The 12,500-nt window shown below is 39.2% G+C and overlaps 1 protein-coding gene across 1 annotated transcript in view; it reads left to right on the forward strand.

The window, feature by feature from the left end:
• Nucleotides 1-12,500, forward strand: part of LOC145413362 (protein amalgam-like) — a 203,592-nt gene that overhangs the window by 188,890 nt on the left and 2,202 nt on the right. The window contains exons 3-6 of the mRNA XM_080283039.1: nucleotides 4,371-4,741; nucleotides 8,604-8,744; nucleotides 10,114-10,414; nucleotides 11,445-11,587. Coding sequence (XP_080139165.1) covers nucleotides 4,371-4,741; nucleotides 8,604-8,744; nucleotides 10,114-10,414; nucleotides 11,445-11,587 — 956 coding nt within the window. The remainder of the gene's footprint in view (nucleotides 1-4,370; nucleotides 4,742-8,603; nucleotides 8,745-10,113; nucleotides 10,415-11,444; nucleotides 11,588-12,500) is intronic.

Consider the following 12,500-nt stretch of genomic DNA (forward strand, 5'->3'; position numbering starts at 1 on the left):
TTGAATTTTGTTAGATCTTTTTTTTTCTTCCTTGTTGATATTCTTTTTTCTTCTGTGACTTTCATTTGCTATCTTTTTTCTCCTTCGTTGATATTCTTTCTTGTTCTTCTGACTAACATTGATTATTTTTTTCCCCCTAAGTTGATATTCTTTTTTTCTTCTTTGACTTTCGATTATTACCTTTTTTCTCCTTCGTTGTTAGTCTTTTTTCTTCTTTGATTAATCTGTTATCTAATTTTCTCCTTGGTTGATATTCATTTCTTTCCTTTTCTTTAACATTTCTTTATTATTTTTTTCTCTTTCGTTGATATTCTTTTTTCTTCTTTGACTTTTCCTTTTATTTTCTTCTTAGTTGATATTTTTTCTTATTTGACTAACAATTATCTTTTTTTTTTTCCCTTCGTTCATATTCTTTTTTCTTCTTTGACTAACATCTATCTTTTTTTTTTTTTCCTGCGCTGATATTCTTTTTTCCCCTTTGATTCTTATTTTTTCTTTTTTCATTCGTTGAAGTTCTTTAATCTTCTTTGATTTACATTTTTCTTTTTTTCCCCTTCTTTGATACTCTTTTTTTTGTCTGACTTTTTTTCTCCGTTGATAATGTTGGGTGATAAGAGATGTTACATTTACTCTCTCTCTCTCTCTCTCTCTCTCTCTCTCTCTCTCTCTCTCTTTTTACTTTCGTTTTTATTTCAATTTTTTTCATTGATGCTGCTGGTTGATAAATTGTTGCATTTTTTTTTTTGGTTTCTTTTTTCCCCTTTAAGTTTTATCTTTATTTTTATTTTGTTATTTTAGTCAATAATAGTGGTTGCTGAATTGTTAAACTTGTGACTTGTATATATCTCCTCTTTGACTTTGGTTTCTTGACTTCATTTTTTTTCTAACCTTCGTTGATAATGCTCGTTGGTGTTTTATTTTATGCCCCGATTCTGCTTTGGATTTTCATTTTTTTTTAATGTTTAATTTTTCTTCGCTGATAATGCAAGTTGGAGAATTATTACATTTATTTGTCTTATTATTTTTTTTTTCGCTTTATATTTATCTCAGTTTTCATCTTCGTCTATAATGCTCGTGGGTAGTTTAAGTTTTTTGTTTCGTTATTTAATATTCCGTCGTTCGTATTTCCTGGTTCGATATCTTTCATCATAGTCATTATCATCATCATCATCATCATCATCATGGCCATTTTTTATTTTTTTTCCTTCTTCGTCCTCTTTCTTCTCCCTGTTACTCACTTTTTTCTTCTACTTTATTTTTTTTTTTTTTATCATGATTTTCGTTTTCTTCAGCTCACGTTATCTCTGTGGTATAATGTTTTTTCTTAACATTAAATTATCTTCAGTCCAATATCACAAATTGCGGTATCGACTGTGCTGATCAGTAGATTTTTTGTTTTGTTCTAAAACAATTATTCCTTCTCTGTCTGTCTGTCTGTCTGTCTGTCTGTCTCTCTGTCTTGTTCATTGTTACTGACAGCATCATCATTATTACTATCATCATCATATTCGTTCTTTTTTCCTGTGTCCCATTTCCCTCTTTTTTTTCACGATCTATTTATCTGTCTGTCTACCTATCTGCTTATCTTTCTATCAGTCAGTCTATCTATCTATCTGGTTAATTTTACAGTACGACATCAATAATTCTGGTCACGAATTAATTTCTTTGTGTTTTTAAAGTCATTATTCCTCGCTTTTTCCTTTTTCCATTTTTCCTCATTATCTTTCGTTTTCCTCCTCTCTTTTTCTTCTTTCATCACACACGGGAAAGTCGATAATACTGGTGAGAGGAGTATTAGTAGATTTTATATGTATTCTGCTTCTGTCTTCCAATTTTCTCTATTACTTTCTCATTTTTTTCGCCATCATCACCATCATCACCTTTCTCCTTCCTCATTCTTTGTCCTTCCACCTCCTCTTCTTCATCTGTGTCCTTCTCCTCTTTTCTTCTTCTCTATGCTCTGTTGTATAATTTGTCCTTCTCTCTCCATATTTTCTTTGTTGATTTTTTTTTTTTTTAGGTTCAACATTACCTACGACACGGGTAGTAACGAAGTGAATTGTGTCATCTCAGTTCTCAGTTCCTTTTCTTATTCAGTTCCCTTTTTTTCTCTGTTCTTCCTTTCCACTTGGTAGGAATTTCCTTTGTCTCCTCTTTTAATTGTTTCTTTTCTTTCTTTTTTCTTCTTTCTATCCTCTTTTTTTATTTTCTTTCTTACTCTTTGTTTTCCTTCTTTCCTTTCTTTGTCTTGTTTCGCTTCATTCATCTTTTTTCCTCTTTTATTCTAGTCTTTCTTCTTAGTTAATACATTTGCTTTATTTTTCTGTCTCATTTTATGTTTCACTCACCATTTTCTGCCAGATCGAAAGGCAGCATTTTTTTTTTTTTTTTGTAATTTTTCTGCCTACTTTTCTCCATTACTTCTTTTTTTTTTCTCCACTTTCCCGTGCATATTTCTCTTTTTATTTATGCTTTGTCCTTAACCTCTCTCTCTCTCTCTCTCTCTCTCTCCACCCTCAGTGTCATTGATGTGGGGGACGTTTTCAAGTTTTTCCTATCCATTTTACATTTTCTCTTTTGCTTTTCTCTTTTCATTTTTTGCAGTCTATCTTTGTACACTCTCTCTTTTTTCGTTCATCATCCCCCCGGCGTACACAGCTTTTCGTTTTCTGTTTTACCATTTTTTTCTCTCTCTTTTCCTTGTTTTTACTGGATTTGCTGATATTATCCATATGTACCTTGTCATTAATTAACTCTGTCCCCTGTGTGTGTGTGTGTGTGTGTGTGTGTGTGTGTGTGTGTGTGTGTGTGTGTTTCAGTTTCCTGGTGTATTTATTCTAAGTCTTTGTGGCAGTCCATGTGTGTCTCCCTGATTATATGTCTGCATTTCTGTCTGTCTGGCATTGAACATCTATTTGTGCCTCTCTGTTTGATTCCCTCTCTCTCTCTCTCTCTCTGCCCGAACTTGTGTCTTTATGCCTGTTTCCATTACTTATTATCTTTATTTTCAGTCTTTCATAATTCTGTGTGTGTGTGTGTGTGTGTGTGTGTGTGTGTGTGTGTGTGTGTGCTTTAATCATCCCTGTGACATGGCCATTGCTGGTGGAGAAATGTATGTATATATTTTTCACGTGTTACGTTTCTAATAATTCTGTGTGTGTACGTGTGTGTGTGTGTGTGTGTGTGTGTGTGCTTTAATCCTTCCTTTCTCAGCCTTTGTAGATTCGTTTCTTTATTGAGTTATCATTGCCTGCCACGCTGACAAAACTGGTGGGAAAAATTTTTACGTTCTCTTGCGTCTCTCTCGCTCCTTTTTTGTTTTGGTCTTCAGTTGGTCGTTCAGCTGTCTTCTTTTATTTAGTGTTTTCATGGTCAGTCATTACTTTCAGAATCCAGGGAAATGTTGTTGGGGATTGCTTAGAATTGCTTTTTTCTTTTTCTTTCTGTGTCTGCTAGAATCCTGTCTTTCTCTGAGGAAGTTTGTGTTCAGGCTGTCTGTCTTCCCTTTTTCCTCTATTCAGTATGTAAAAATTATTATTCCTAAGACTTTGATAATATCTGAGGAAGGGAGGGGGACTTTGTGGAATTCTGTGTTTGGCTGGCTTTCCCTTTCTGCCTTCTTTTATTATTGTTTTCTGCTTAGTTTTTCTCTTCAGTCATGCCTTTGTCTCCCCTCTTTATTCATCCTTTCTCTAACTGATTCTTGTTCCCTGGGACATAGAAAATGTTGGTAAAGGTGGAGGGATTGCTTTACTTTTTGGTATTCCTCAGTGCAATTTTTTTTTGTTTAATCGTTCTCTCCTCAGTCATGCTCACACTGCCTTTTCCTTATTCAGTCCTTCTCTGTCAGTCATCATTCCCTGAGAAGTGAAAAATGCTTCTGCTGGGAATTCCTTCAATTTTTTTGCTTGCTTTTTTCCTTCTGCCTTTTTCTGTGCAGTAGTCTCTCTCTCTCTCTCTCTCTCTCTCTCTCTCTCTCTCTCAGGTCTCCTGTAACGACTCCATCACCTCGCTAAAAATAAACTGGGACATTGATTATCACTTCAGTCTCTTGCAACCAATTCAAAATTCCTGCAACATTTATTATCCAGTTCTAGTTCTTTTCCAACATTTATCATACGTTCAAATTTTACCTTACTCTGTTCCTTATAGACCTCAACAAGCTCATCATTATCATCATCATCATCATCATCATCATTTTAATGGAGCACTGGTTTATCATTACTATCATGCAGCGTCTATCATACATCTGTATAATGCAAAATTCATTAACCATAAAAATTCTCTTGCCACAGTTTTAATTATTTCCCCTTCTCTCTGTACAAGGAATAGATGTAGCCCTCATTCTCCTTCTCTCCTCCCTCACGCAGGCCTCAACAAACTCATCATCAAGAAGATCCCCCCACACGGCGGGCGGGAGAAACTACTGTCCGTGGGCACCGAGAGAGTCACCAAGGACCGCCGCATCTCCATAGAGGGGGCGCGTCTAACCATCTCCCACGCCAGGCCAAAAGACGCCGGTGTATTCATCTGCGCCTTCGAGATGGAGCCTCCCGTGGAGCTCAAACACACCTTGGATGTTCAGTTTGCCCCCACTATCAAGGCAGAGGCGCCTCCCGAGCAGCACGTTCCTAAGGGCACGACCGTCACTCTGGCGTGTAAGGCGCACGGCAACCCAGAACCTATCATTCGCTGGTCTAGGCAGGAGGGACCTTTGCCCTCTGGTCTACGGAGCGAGGAGGTGAGGTCTATTTTCTGGATGGTAAATACTACCTTAACACTCTCAGGCAACTCACTTCCACCTGGACAAAATCGTCTAACGTTGACAGATATAAACTAATAGAGCTGTTCTGACCATTAGAAGGTTAATGATGACAGTAGTGTATTAACACTCTCAGGCTCCTGTGGCTCAACTTCAACTGAACAATATAGCATGGCTTTAGTTGGAAGAGAATAGAAAGTGTCCCGAACATAACAACATTAATATACGTCGTTGCTGTAAAGTATTACCGTATTAAAACTACCAAATCTTATCTATTATGTGCTCTCTTTTTAAGATTAATAGAAAGTACATGAATAACCTCTATGAGCAAAATTAAGTGATAAAGAAAAGTTCAAGAGAACATTCCTATTGGTAAAAAAAATACGGCATTTTGTATTTCTTACTTTGGTTATTTTGCGGTATTGTCATGGTCGCCAAATACACCTCGCTCGCCAAGCGAGAGCGGGCATTATGTTTTACCCAACGTGACCCTGTGTGTGTGTGTGTGTGTGTGTGTGTGTGTGTGTGTGTGTGTGTGTGTGTGTGTGTGTGTGTGTGTGTGTGTGTGTGTGTGTGTGTGTGTGTGTGTGTGTGTGTGTGTGTGTGTGTGTGTGTGTGAGCAAATTAGCTAAAACAATTTTGATCTGATTTGGACCACACTTGGTGGGAGGATTGACGGCACTCCGAGGGGTTAATATACTGTTTTTGTGAACAGTAAGCCAAAGGTTTGTCACATGGCAGGATAAATTCAAAAGCTTTATTTTTTTCATGAGATTTTGACCAGATATTATGGAAACATTCCGGGTAAATCAAAGGTACAAGGATTTGATTCTGAGGGCAATCTCTCGAATGTCAAGGTCAGAGGAAAAGGTCAAATGTCATAGCCATAGGGCAAGGTCAATTATAGCAGATTTAATCCAGTTTTGAGTCTAACTTCGTGGAAGGGTTAAGGGTGAGGCATGAATGAATTATTTCCATTATAGGAGGAATCATTTGAAGGTCAGTGTGTAATGTTCAGTATTTAGATTAGCTGATGTGTTCGGGTGTTTCACTCTGTTGTGTGCTGCATCTTGTTGCATTTGTCTCCATGGATTGAAATAAGCAGCCGTATTTCAAGTGTCAGAGAAGGCTTCGTAACTCCTCTTCCTTAGCAATTTATTTTGCTTATTATACCGTAACACTCTATTGTACCTTATTTGTATTGTTTAGTATCGACAAAGGTTGCATCAGTGACATACAAGATACTGGATTATAATGTGAATAAAAAATCGCCAAGGAAGAGGTGTCACGAAATATACAAGGTCACGTACTCTATGACCTCTAAGCTCTTGTGGTTGTCTGTCCTAATGGCCTTCGTGTAGTCAATGGGCAGAAATCCGTTTGAACTATTTTCCATAGACCTGTACTGAAATCCACAGAGTTACAAAGACTCACATACCACACAGACTTTGTGGTATGTACGAAGTGATCAGGCGTCAATACTGACAGAAAGACTTGTAGAGTTCGTAACTGTACAAGAATAAACATGAATCTTGGCTTACTCTCGTAAATATATCTAATGCACGGATCAGTATTTTGGATGCCTTCATTTAAAACGGCGCTTAATTATTCAACAAATACCCCGACATTCGCACGAATGTTCAAAACCAAAAGGCTGGAAAACAAACAAGCAAAACTGAGTGAAACAAACGGAGCATACTGTGCAACAGACTGCGTACTCAGTGATCAAGAGTAGCGCACCTGGTGATCTAATTACTGGGCCTCTGCAGCGTGGGGAAGTTACCTGGCAAATCCCAGGTAAGCGGCCCCAGCCATAACTGCAGCAATCCAGACTAGTTTTAGGAATATTGGAAGGTGCACTATACTTAGATTGCTCCAGAATAGAATTTTTATGTGCTGGAAATTTTCGTAAAAGCAGAAAATGCTGAGTGTATTGACATTCCATATATATATATATATATACAGTATATATATATATATATATATATATATATATATATATATATATATATATATATATATATATATATATATATATATGCAACTTTTAATATCGATATTGAATGACATTTTTCTTTATCACAGGAACAAACTTATAAAATGAAAGTCTGACTATTCATTCACAAGAAATCTCTTACTCTAGGGCATGCATTATGTGAATGAAAGGCAGAATGTACTGTACGTACAAGCACTTCGTGAGTCCACTCTGTCATGCTGGCCAAAGTTCATGTCTGTCGTGTTTCTTATCTCCCGCTAAAAACCTCACCTTATATCCCGTCCGTGAGTATAACTCTTAGTTTGCACATAAAATCTTCGATCGTGCGAGCTGACCGCTCCACTGACTAAGCTACTTTGAGTCCATATTTTTTTTTTATACTCTGTTAGAGTTTTTTTGGCTGTTTTTTAAAGTAGCCCTTTCACGGTCGCTTGAACTCTATCTACTTTTTTTTCTTTTTCTTAGGTTAACACCACTTTTATTAAAGTTTTAGGGTGAGACATAAATCCTCCGAGTGTTAATATTGCCTCCTTTAACCTCACTGGCGTCAATTCTATTGCTGTACAGTGGCTAACACCAGACAATTCTGTTCATTTAAGTGTGGGTCGTAGGAGAACGAAAGTATCAAAATATCTCCTTTGACCACATACTGCACGGAAGTCAGTACGTCTCGCTGGACAAAATTCTCTGAGAGCCCCGGTGGAGTCATATATGGCAGTATTCTCGTTGACATAAATCTTTGTAGAGTTTCTTCCTGAGCGATTAAATTTGGATATCACACCCTGACTTTTTCTTTTGTAATAATTATGACGTTTTAATATCGCCATACTTCCTTCACGCAGGAGGATAATTTAGAGCAGTGAGCAGAATTAATCGCGTAGAGGTGTTAATTTCCAAAATCCTTAGAATTCAAGACATAGTCAGGGTGTAATGCTTCAGCGTTGTGCCCTCTCCCATTTTACAGCTTTTGTGTGTATTGCTATGGCTAGGCATTACTAAGGCTTGTGTATAATCCAGTTTGCAGAGCTGTGTCGGTGTAGTAGTGTTTTGTGTGTGTGTGTGTGTGTGTGTATTTGAAGCTAATGTGCTGATAAAATTTGAAATGGTAACGAAGACAATCAGATTGCATGCAATACACCAGCATGCAAGGCTGATGGGGGCTGTTTATCCCCTTCGCTAAGAGACTGCGGTCCTATGATAAATAAAGGTGCAAGAGTAAAATGCACAATACAATATAAATAAAGGCGATAAAGGAAAAAGGATCTGACTTCTTTACTACGCGAGATCTCACTAAGCTGATGTAGGAGTCAGATGTTAGCAAATAAATAAGATACGTTTACATTAACAGGGATAACGGATACTGTTTTTTTCTTATTCACTTCGAGCAGCCTTCCTAAAGTTAAATAAATCATCTAACAGTTGGAATGTTATGATAAATGTCATCATTCTGGAGATATTTAAGCATTTCTCAAGGTTTTCCTTCTTATCCACCATTTGATATTATCGTGAGACTGTCAAAATTCCACTTGCAACACGGTCTATGCACCGTACGTTCAATTCTATCTCAATACTTATTCGTCAGGAACTACGTAAACGGCGGCAGTAAATAAATTGCTAAGGATGTATCTTCAGTGTTAAGGTAAAGTTTAATACGGCATGACTAATAGAATTGCACGCAACCTTGGTGTAAATTAGAGCTCGTGTGCTTACCTAATCATGTTGTCCTTGCTTCCTCCTCGGGGCTCTAGTCTGCCTCTGGAGGACGCAGATTGGCACACAGACACCAAGTGAGAGAGAACGTCGCGTGCTTACTTGCTCTTCATGTTCTCACTTTCTTCTCCCCAGGGCCACAGTCTGACTCTGGAGGGCGTGGACAGGCACGTAGAAGGGACGTACTTGTGCACGGCTGACAATGGCATCGGAGAGTCTGCTTCGGCCGCCATGACCATCACTGTCGAATACCCGCCTGAAATTTCCACGGAAAAGGTTAGTTCAAGTGAGATTTGAGAAGTTTAAGTTAGGTTTGGTTAAGATGGATTAAGTTAAGATAGGTTGGGTTAGGTAGGGTTAAGTCAGAGTAGGTTAAGTTGCGTTGGTTTAAGTTAGATTAGGTTGGGATGGGTTGGTTAGGTTAGGTTTCATTTGAGTGTGTTATATTAGAGTAGGTTAGACTCTTTTCACACTGAGATGGCACTGGACATATTTCTTACTGTAAATTGTCAGACATCATGTACTTGGTGGCAAAAAAAAAAGAAAAAAGAAAAAAGAAAAAAGAAAAAAAAAAGGGAGGGGGGGGTCTCCTAATTTTTTATCCCTAATTGCAAGATCGGACAATTTTCACCAGCATATGTAGATTCCGACCTCACTGCGAACAAGGCCTTTTTATCTGGTTTGCTTTGGCTGGACTCGGTTAGGTAACAGTTAACTTTATTTTTGCACCTGTATTCTACAAATTTTTACACATACTTTCTTCAGTGTATTTATATGAAACTGAAGATGCTAAATGCAATGTGGAATATTGGGAACAAATCCCTTTAGCCAAGAATCACGAGCCCCTCCAAAAGTAAGGAAGGCTTCGAAGATCTGTGAAAATGACTGATTAATTTTCTTATTTACTCATTGTAGCCTTTCTAGATTAACTCAAGAATTAGACATCTGGCAATGGACTCTAGCCCGTTAGCACCTAGTACTGAATTAGAGAAGTGGACTGTAAATTCTGCGGTTACGATTCATAGGCTGGGGAGATGTTTAAATTCTTTCCTTATTTAGTCGCACTTCAGACAGCAAAAATTAACTGTAGACCTTCCTGACTTTCATGGAGTCGACACACATGAATAATCTGTATGCCTCCTTTGTGCCATGGTTGCACATTTCTGCCAAACATTCATCTGGAAGAAAAAAAATGTTCCCATTGTTGAGTTTAATTCTCTCTAAGTGCCTCGTGACACTAAATGTCCGGCCGCGTAGGTCTGGGTAATACCTGGCAGAAGAACACCCTGCTTTTCAGGACCACTTTCTGGGTATTTGGTTTTTCACTGCAAGACATGATGTCTAAGTGACAAGAACTTTCGTAACAGTGAGTTATCCTGCACATTACACTTCAGTATCCCGCTGCGTGGTATTAGATCAAACTATGTCAGTATTAAAGATATATATATATATATATATATATATATATATATATATATATATATATATATATATATATATATAACACAATAGAATGCTAAGGTGGGCTGTGGAAAATACATCGCGAAGGATGGGGAGCTACCAAATTTTCTTTGCCGCCTAAAATACGGCTCGGTTCCAACCTCAGAGCGACGAAAACCTCAGAGTTCATATTTATCCTCAACAGGCTGTGGTGCGGACTGGCGAAGGCGACACAGTAGAGCTGGTGTGCGTGGTCCACGGACGACCAGCCCCGGACGTGATATGGACCAGGGACGGACACCCACTCCCGGACACGCTGATGGACACGAAGCTGCACCTCCCGGACTCACGAGCACACGAGTCCCACGGCCACCACGTGAGCCTCCTCCACATCGCGCACCGCCACACCCTCACCATCAAGAACGTGACCGAGAAGGACTTTGGCGCGTACGTGTGCATCGCCGAGAACTCCCACGGGCAGAAGGACGCCGTGATACAGATGACGGGTGAGGCTTATTGCTGATTCATAAGAGCTGCACGGCTTGTATTTTTGGCTATTATCTTTTCAGTTTCATGACGTACTTATTAATGTTATTATTGCTATATCCAAGCAATTTTCTTCACCTTAAGATAGGCTTCTTGAACTGGTGGGGTTTGATTAGTTTTCCTTACCTCCATCAGCTACGAGAGGGCAGCAAGGCAAAGCTAAATTAATACTTCATTGTACTGAAAGGTTAAGGATCACCAAGGAAGTGGAAAAATCGTGGCTCATAAGTAGTTTTCATCAATCAGCCAATGTGTGTGCTTAACTATGCATTAAATCTAATTGTTTATATTGAAACTTAGATCATAGGAGCCGCGGTGGATCAGAGGTTTTCGTGCAGTGAACCTTATTTACCGTTAGTTTCGCAAATTTCGTAACGTCTCTTTCTCAGATATTTATTTCGACTATTTCTGATGCAGGCTGTGCTGATAATAAACAGATGCACATAACATACAACAGAAAGTAAAGTGAAAAATAATGCATCGCTAAGGAAGAGACACCAAGAAGATTCCCACGTTCCCATGCCAACCAAAATTTCGAGACTCTGTACAACATTTCTTGGGGAAGGGGGGGGGGAGTCCGATCCTGCAGTGAACCTCATGGGGACTAACATACAGAGAGTTGTTTTGGTGCTCATCTATTCATATTTGCATCGATTTACCCCCTCGTCAGTAGGGTTAAAGGTTATGATAATGGTGATTCATTCGTGAGTATTATATCCTCCTCATTCCTGTCTCCTCTCCTAGTGTGTCTGTTCACTTATTCATATTTGTATCGATTTCCCTTTACTACCAATCGGCTAAAATTTACGGTAACAATGTTCACGATGACTGTTATATTTTCCTCCTCCTTTCCCCTTCCAGCTTTGTGTGTTTATCTCCTAATAGATTTATTGATCACTTTTCTCGTCAGTAGATTTAGGGTTACGGAAATAATGATGACCCAGTGACTATTATATTTTCCTCATTTTTTCTCCCTCCTTCACCCTCCAGGCCTGCCCAAGCCTCCCCTCGTGACCAGCAGCCCCAACGGTGGAGAGAGCACGTCGTACACCCTCACCTGGGAGACGGAGAGTTACTACCCCATCACAGAGTTCCTCATCAAGTACCGCAAGGCCCACATGAGTACTTGGCAGGTAAGTCAGATTCTACTTTCTTTTGTAATTTCTCACTTACCTTCTCCTCCGTTTACTTTTCGTTTGCAATGTAATCGCCCCTCTTCATCACTGCCTTATCTCCCCTACTGCAGCGTATCCCCCTCTGTACCTTCCTTGTCTCGTTCCTTCCTTTCTTTTATATTCTACATTCCTTCCCATCGTCTGTTCTCTATACCTTTCCTCTCGCACCTCTCCCTTAGCCCCCTTCTCTTCCACTACACCTTTCATCCTTCCCCTCTTCCCGTCTTCACCTCCTTCTTTTTCCTACATTCTGCATCCACCATTTCTCCTCGCCAAACATTACAGGGCCTTTATGAGTGCATGGAAGATGGGCTGCTCATTTTATTTTGTACTATCTCGTCCTTTCTGCACATCAGTTCTTTACTCCATTTGCGCTTTTTTACTTTTCCTTCCTTGTATCCACCCATCTTTTACTTCTTCCTGCAGCTCTGTCTTTCCTTGCCTTCCATTTCCTCTCTCCTTTCTACACCCCTGTCATCTCTCCCTTCTGCACTCTGTCATCTTTCCGTTCTACACCCCTCTGTCATCTCTCCCTCCAACATCTCCATCTCATCTCTCCCTTCTTCTCTCCCCCCCTTTCCACTATCCCTTTTGTACCTCCCTCCCGCCCCCACCTAGGAAACAGAGAGCTACTACCATCATCACGTATTATAATGCTTTTCTTCAAAGATAAATGTAATCCCTCCATCTGATCATTAACCTAATTTCTCCCTCTCACCTTCAGATCATCACTCCAATCCTCTCTTCCATTCCATTCTCACTCCCTCCAACCCCTCCAACCATCAGATCATCACTCCAATCCCCTCTCCCATTCCTCTCTCCTTCAGATCATCCCTCCCTGTTTGACCATGAAGTGTACGTGTGAATTGCA

The sequence above is a fragment of the Coenobita brevimanus genome, chromosome 96, assembly GCF_032717465.1.
Source record: "Coenobita brevimanus isolate Jiangsu-jjx chromosome 96, ASM3271746v2, whole genome shotgun sequence".
Taxonomy (NCBI): domain Eukaryota; kingdom Metazoa; phylum Arthropoda; class Malacostraca; order Decapoda; family Coenobitidae; genus Coenobita; species Coenobita brevimanus.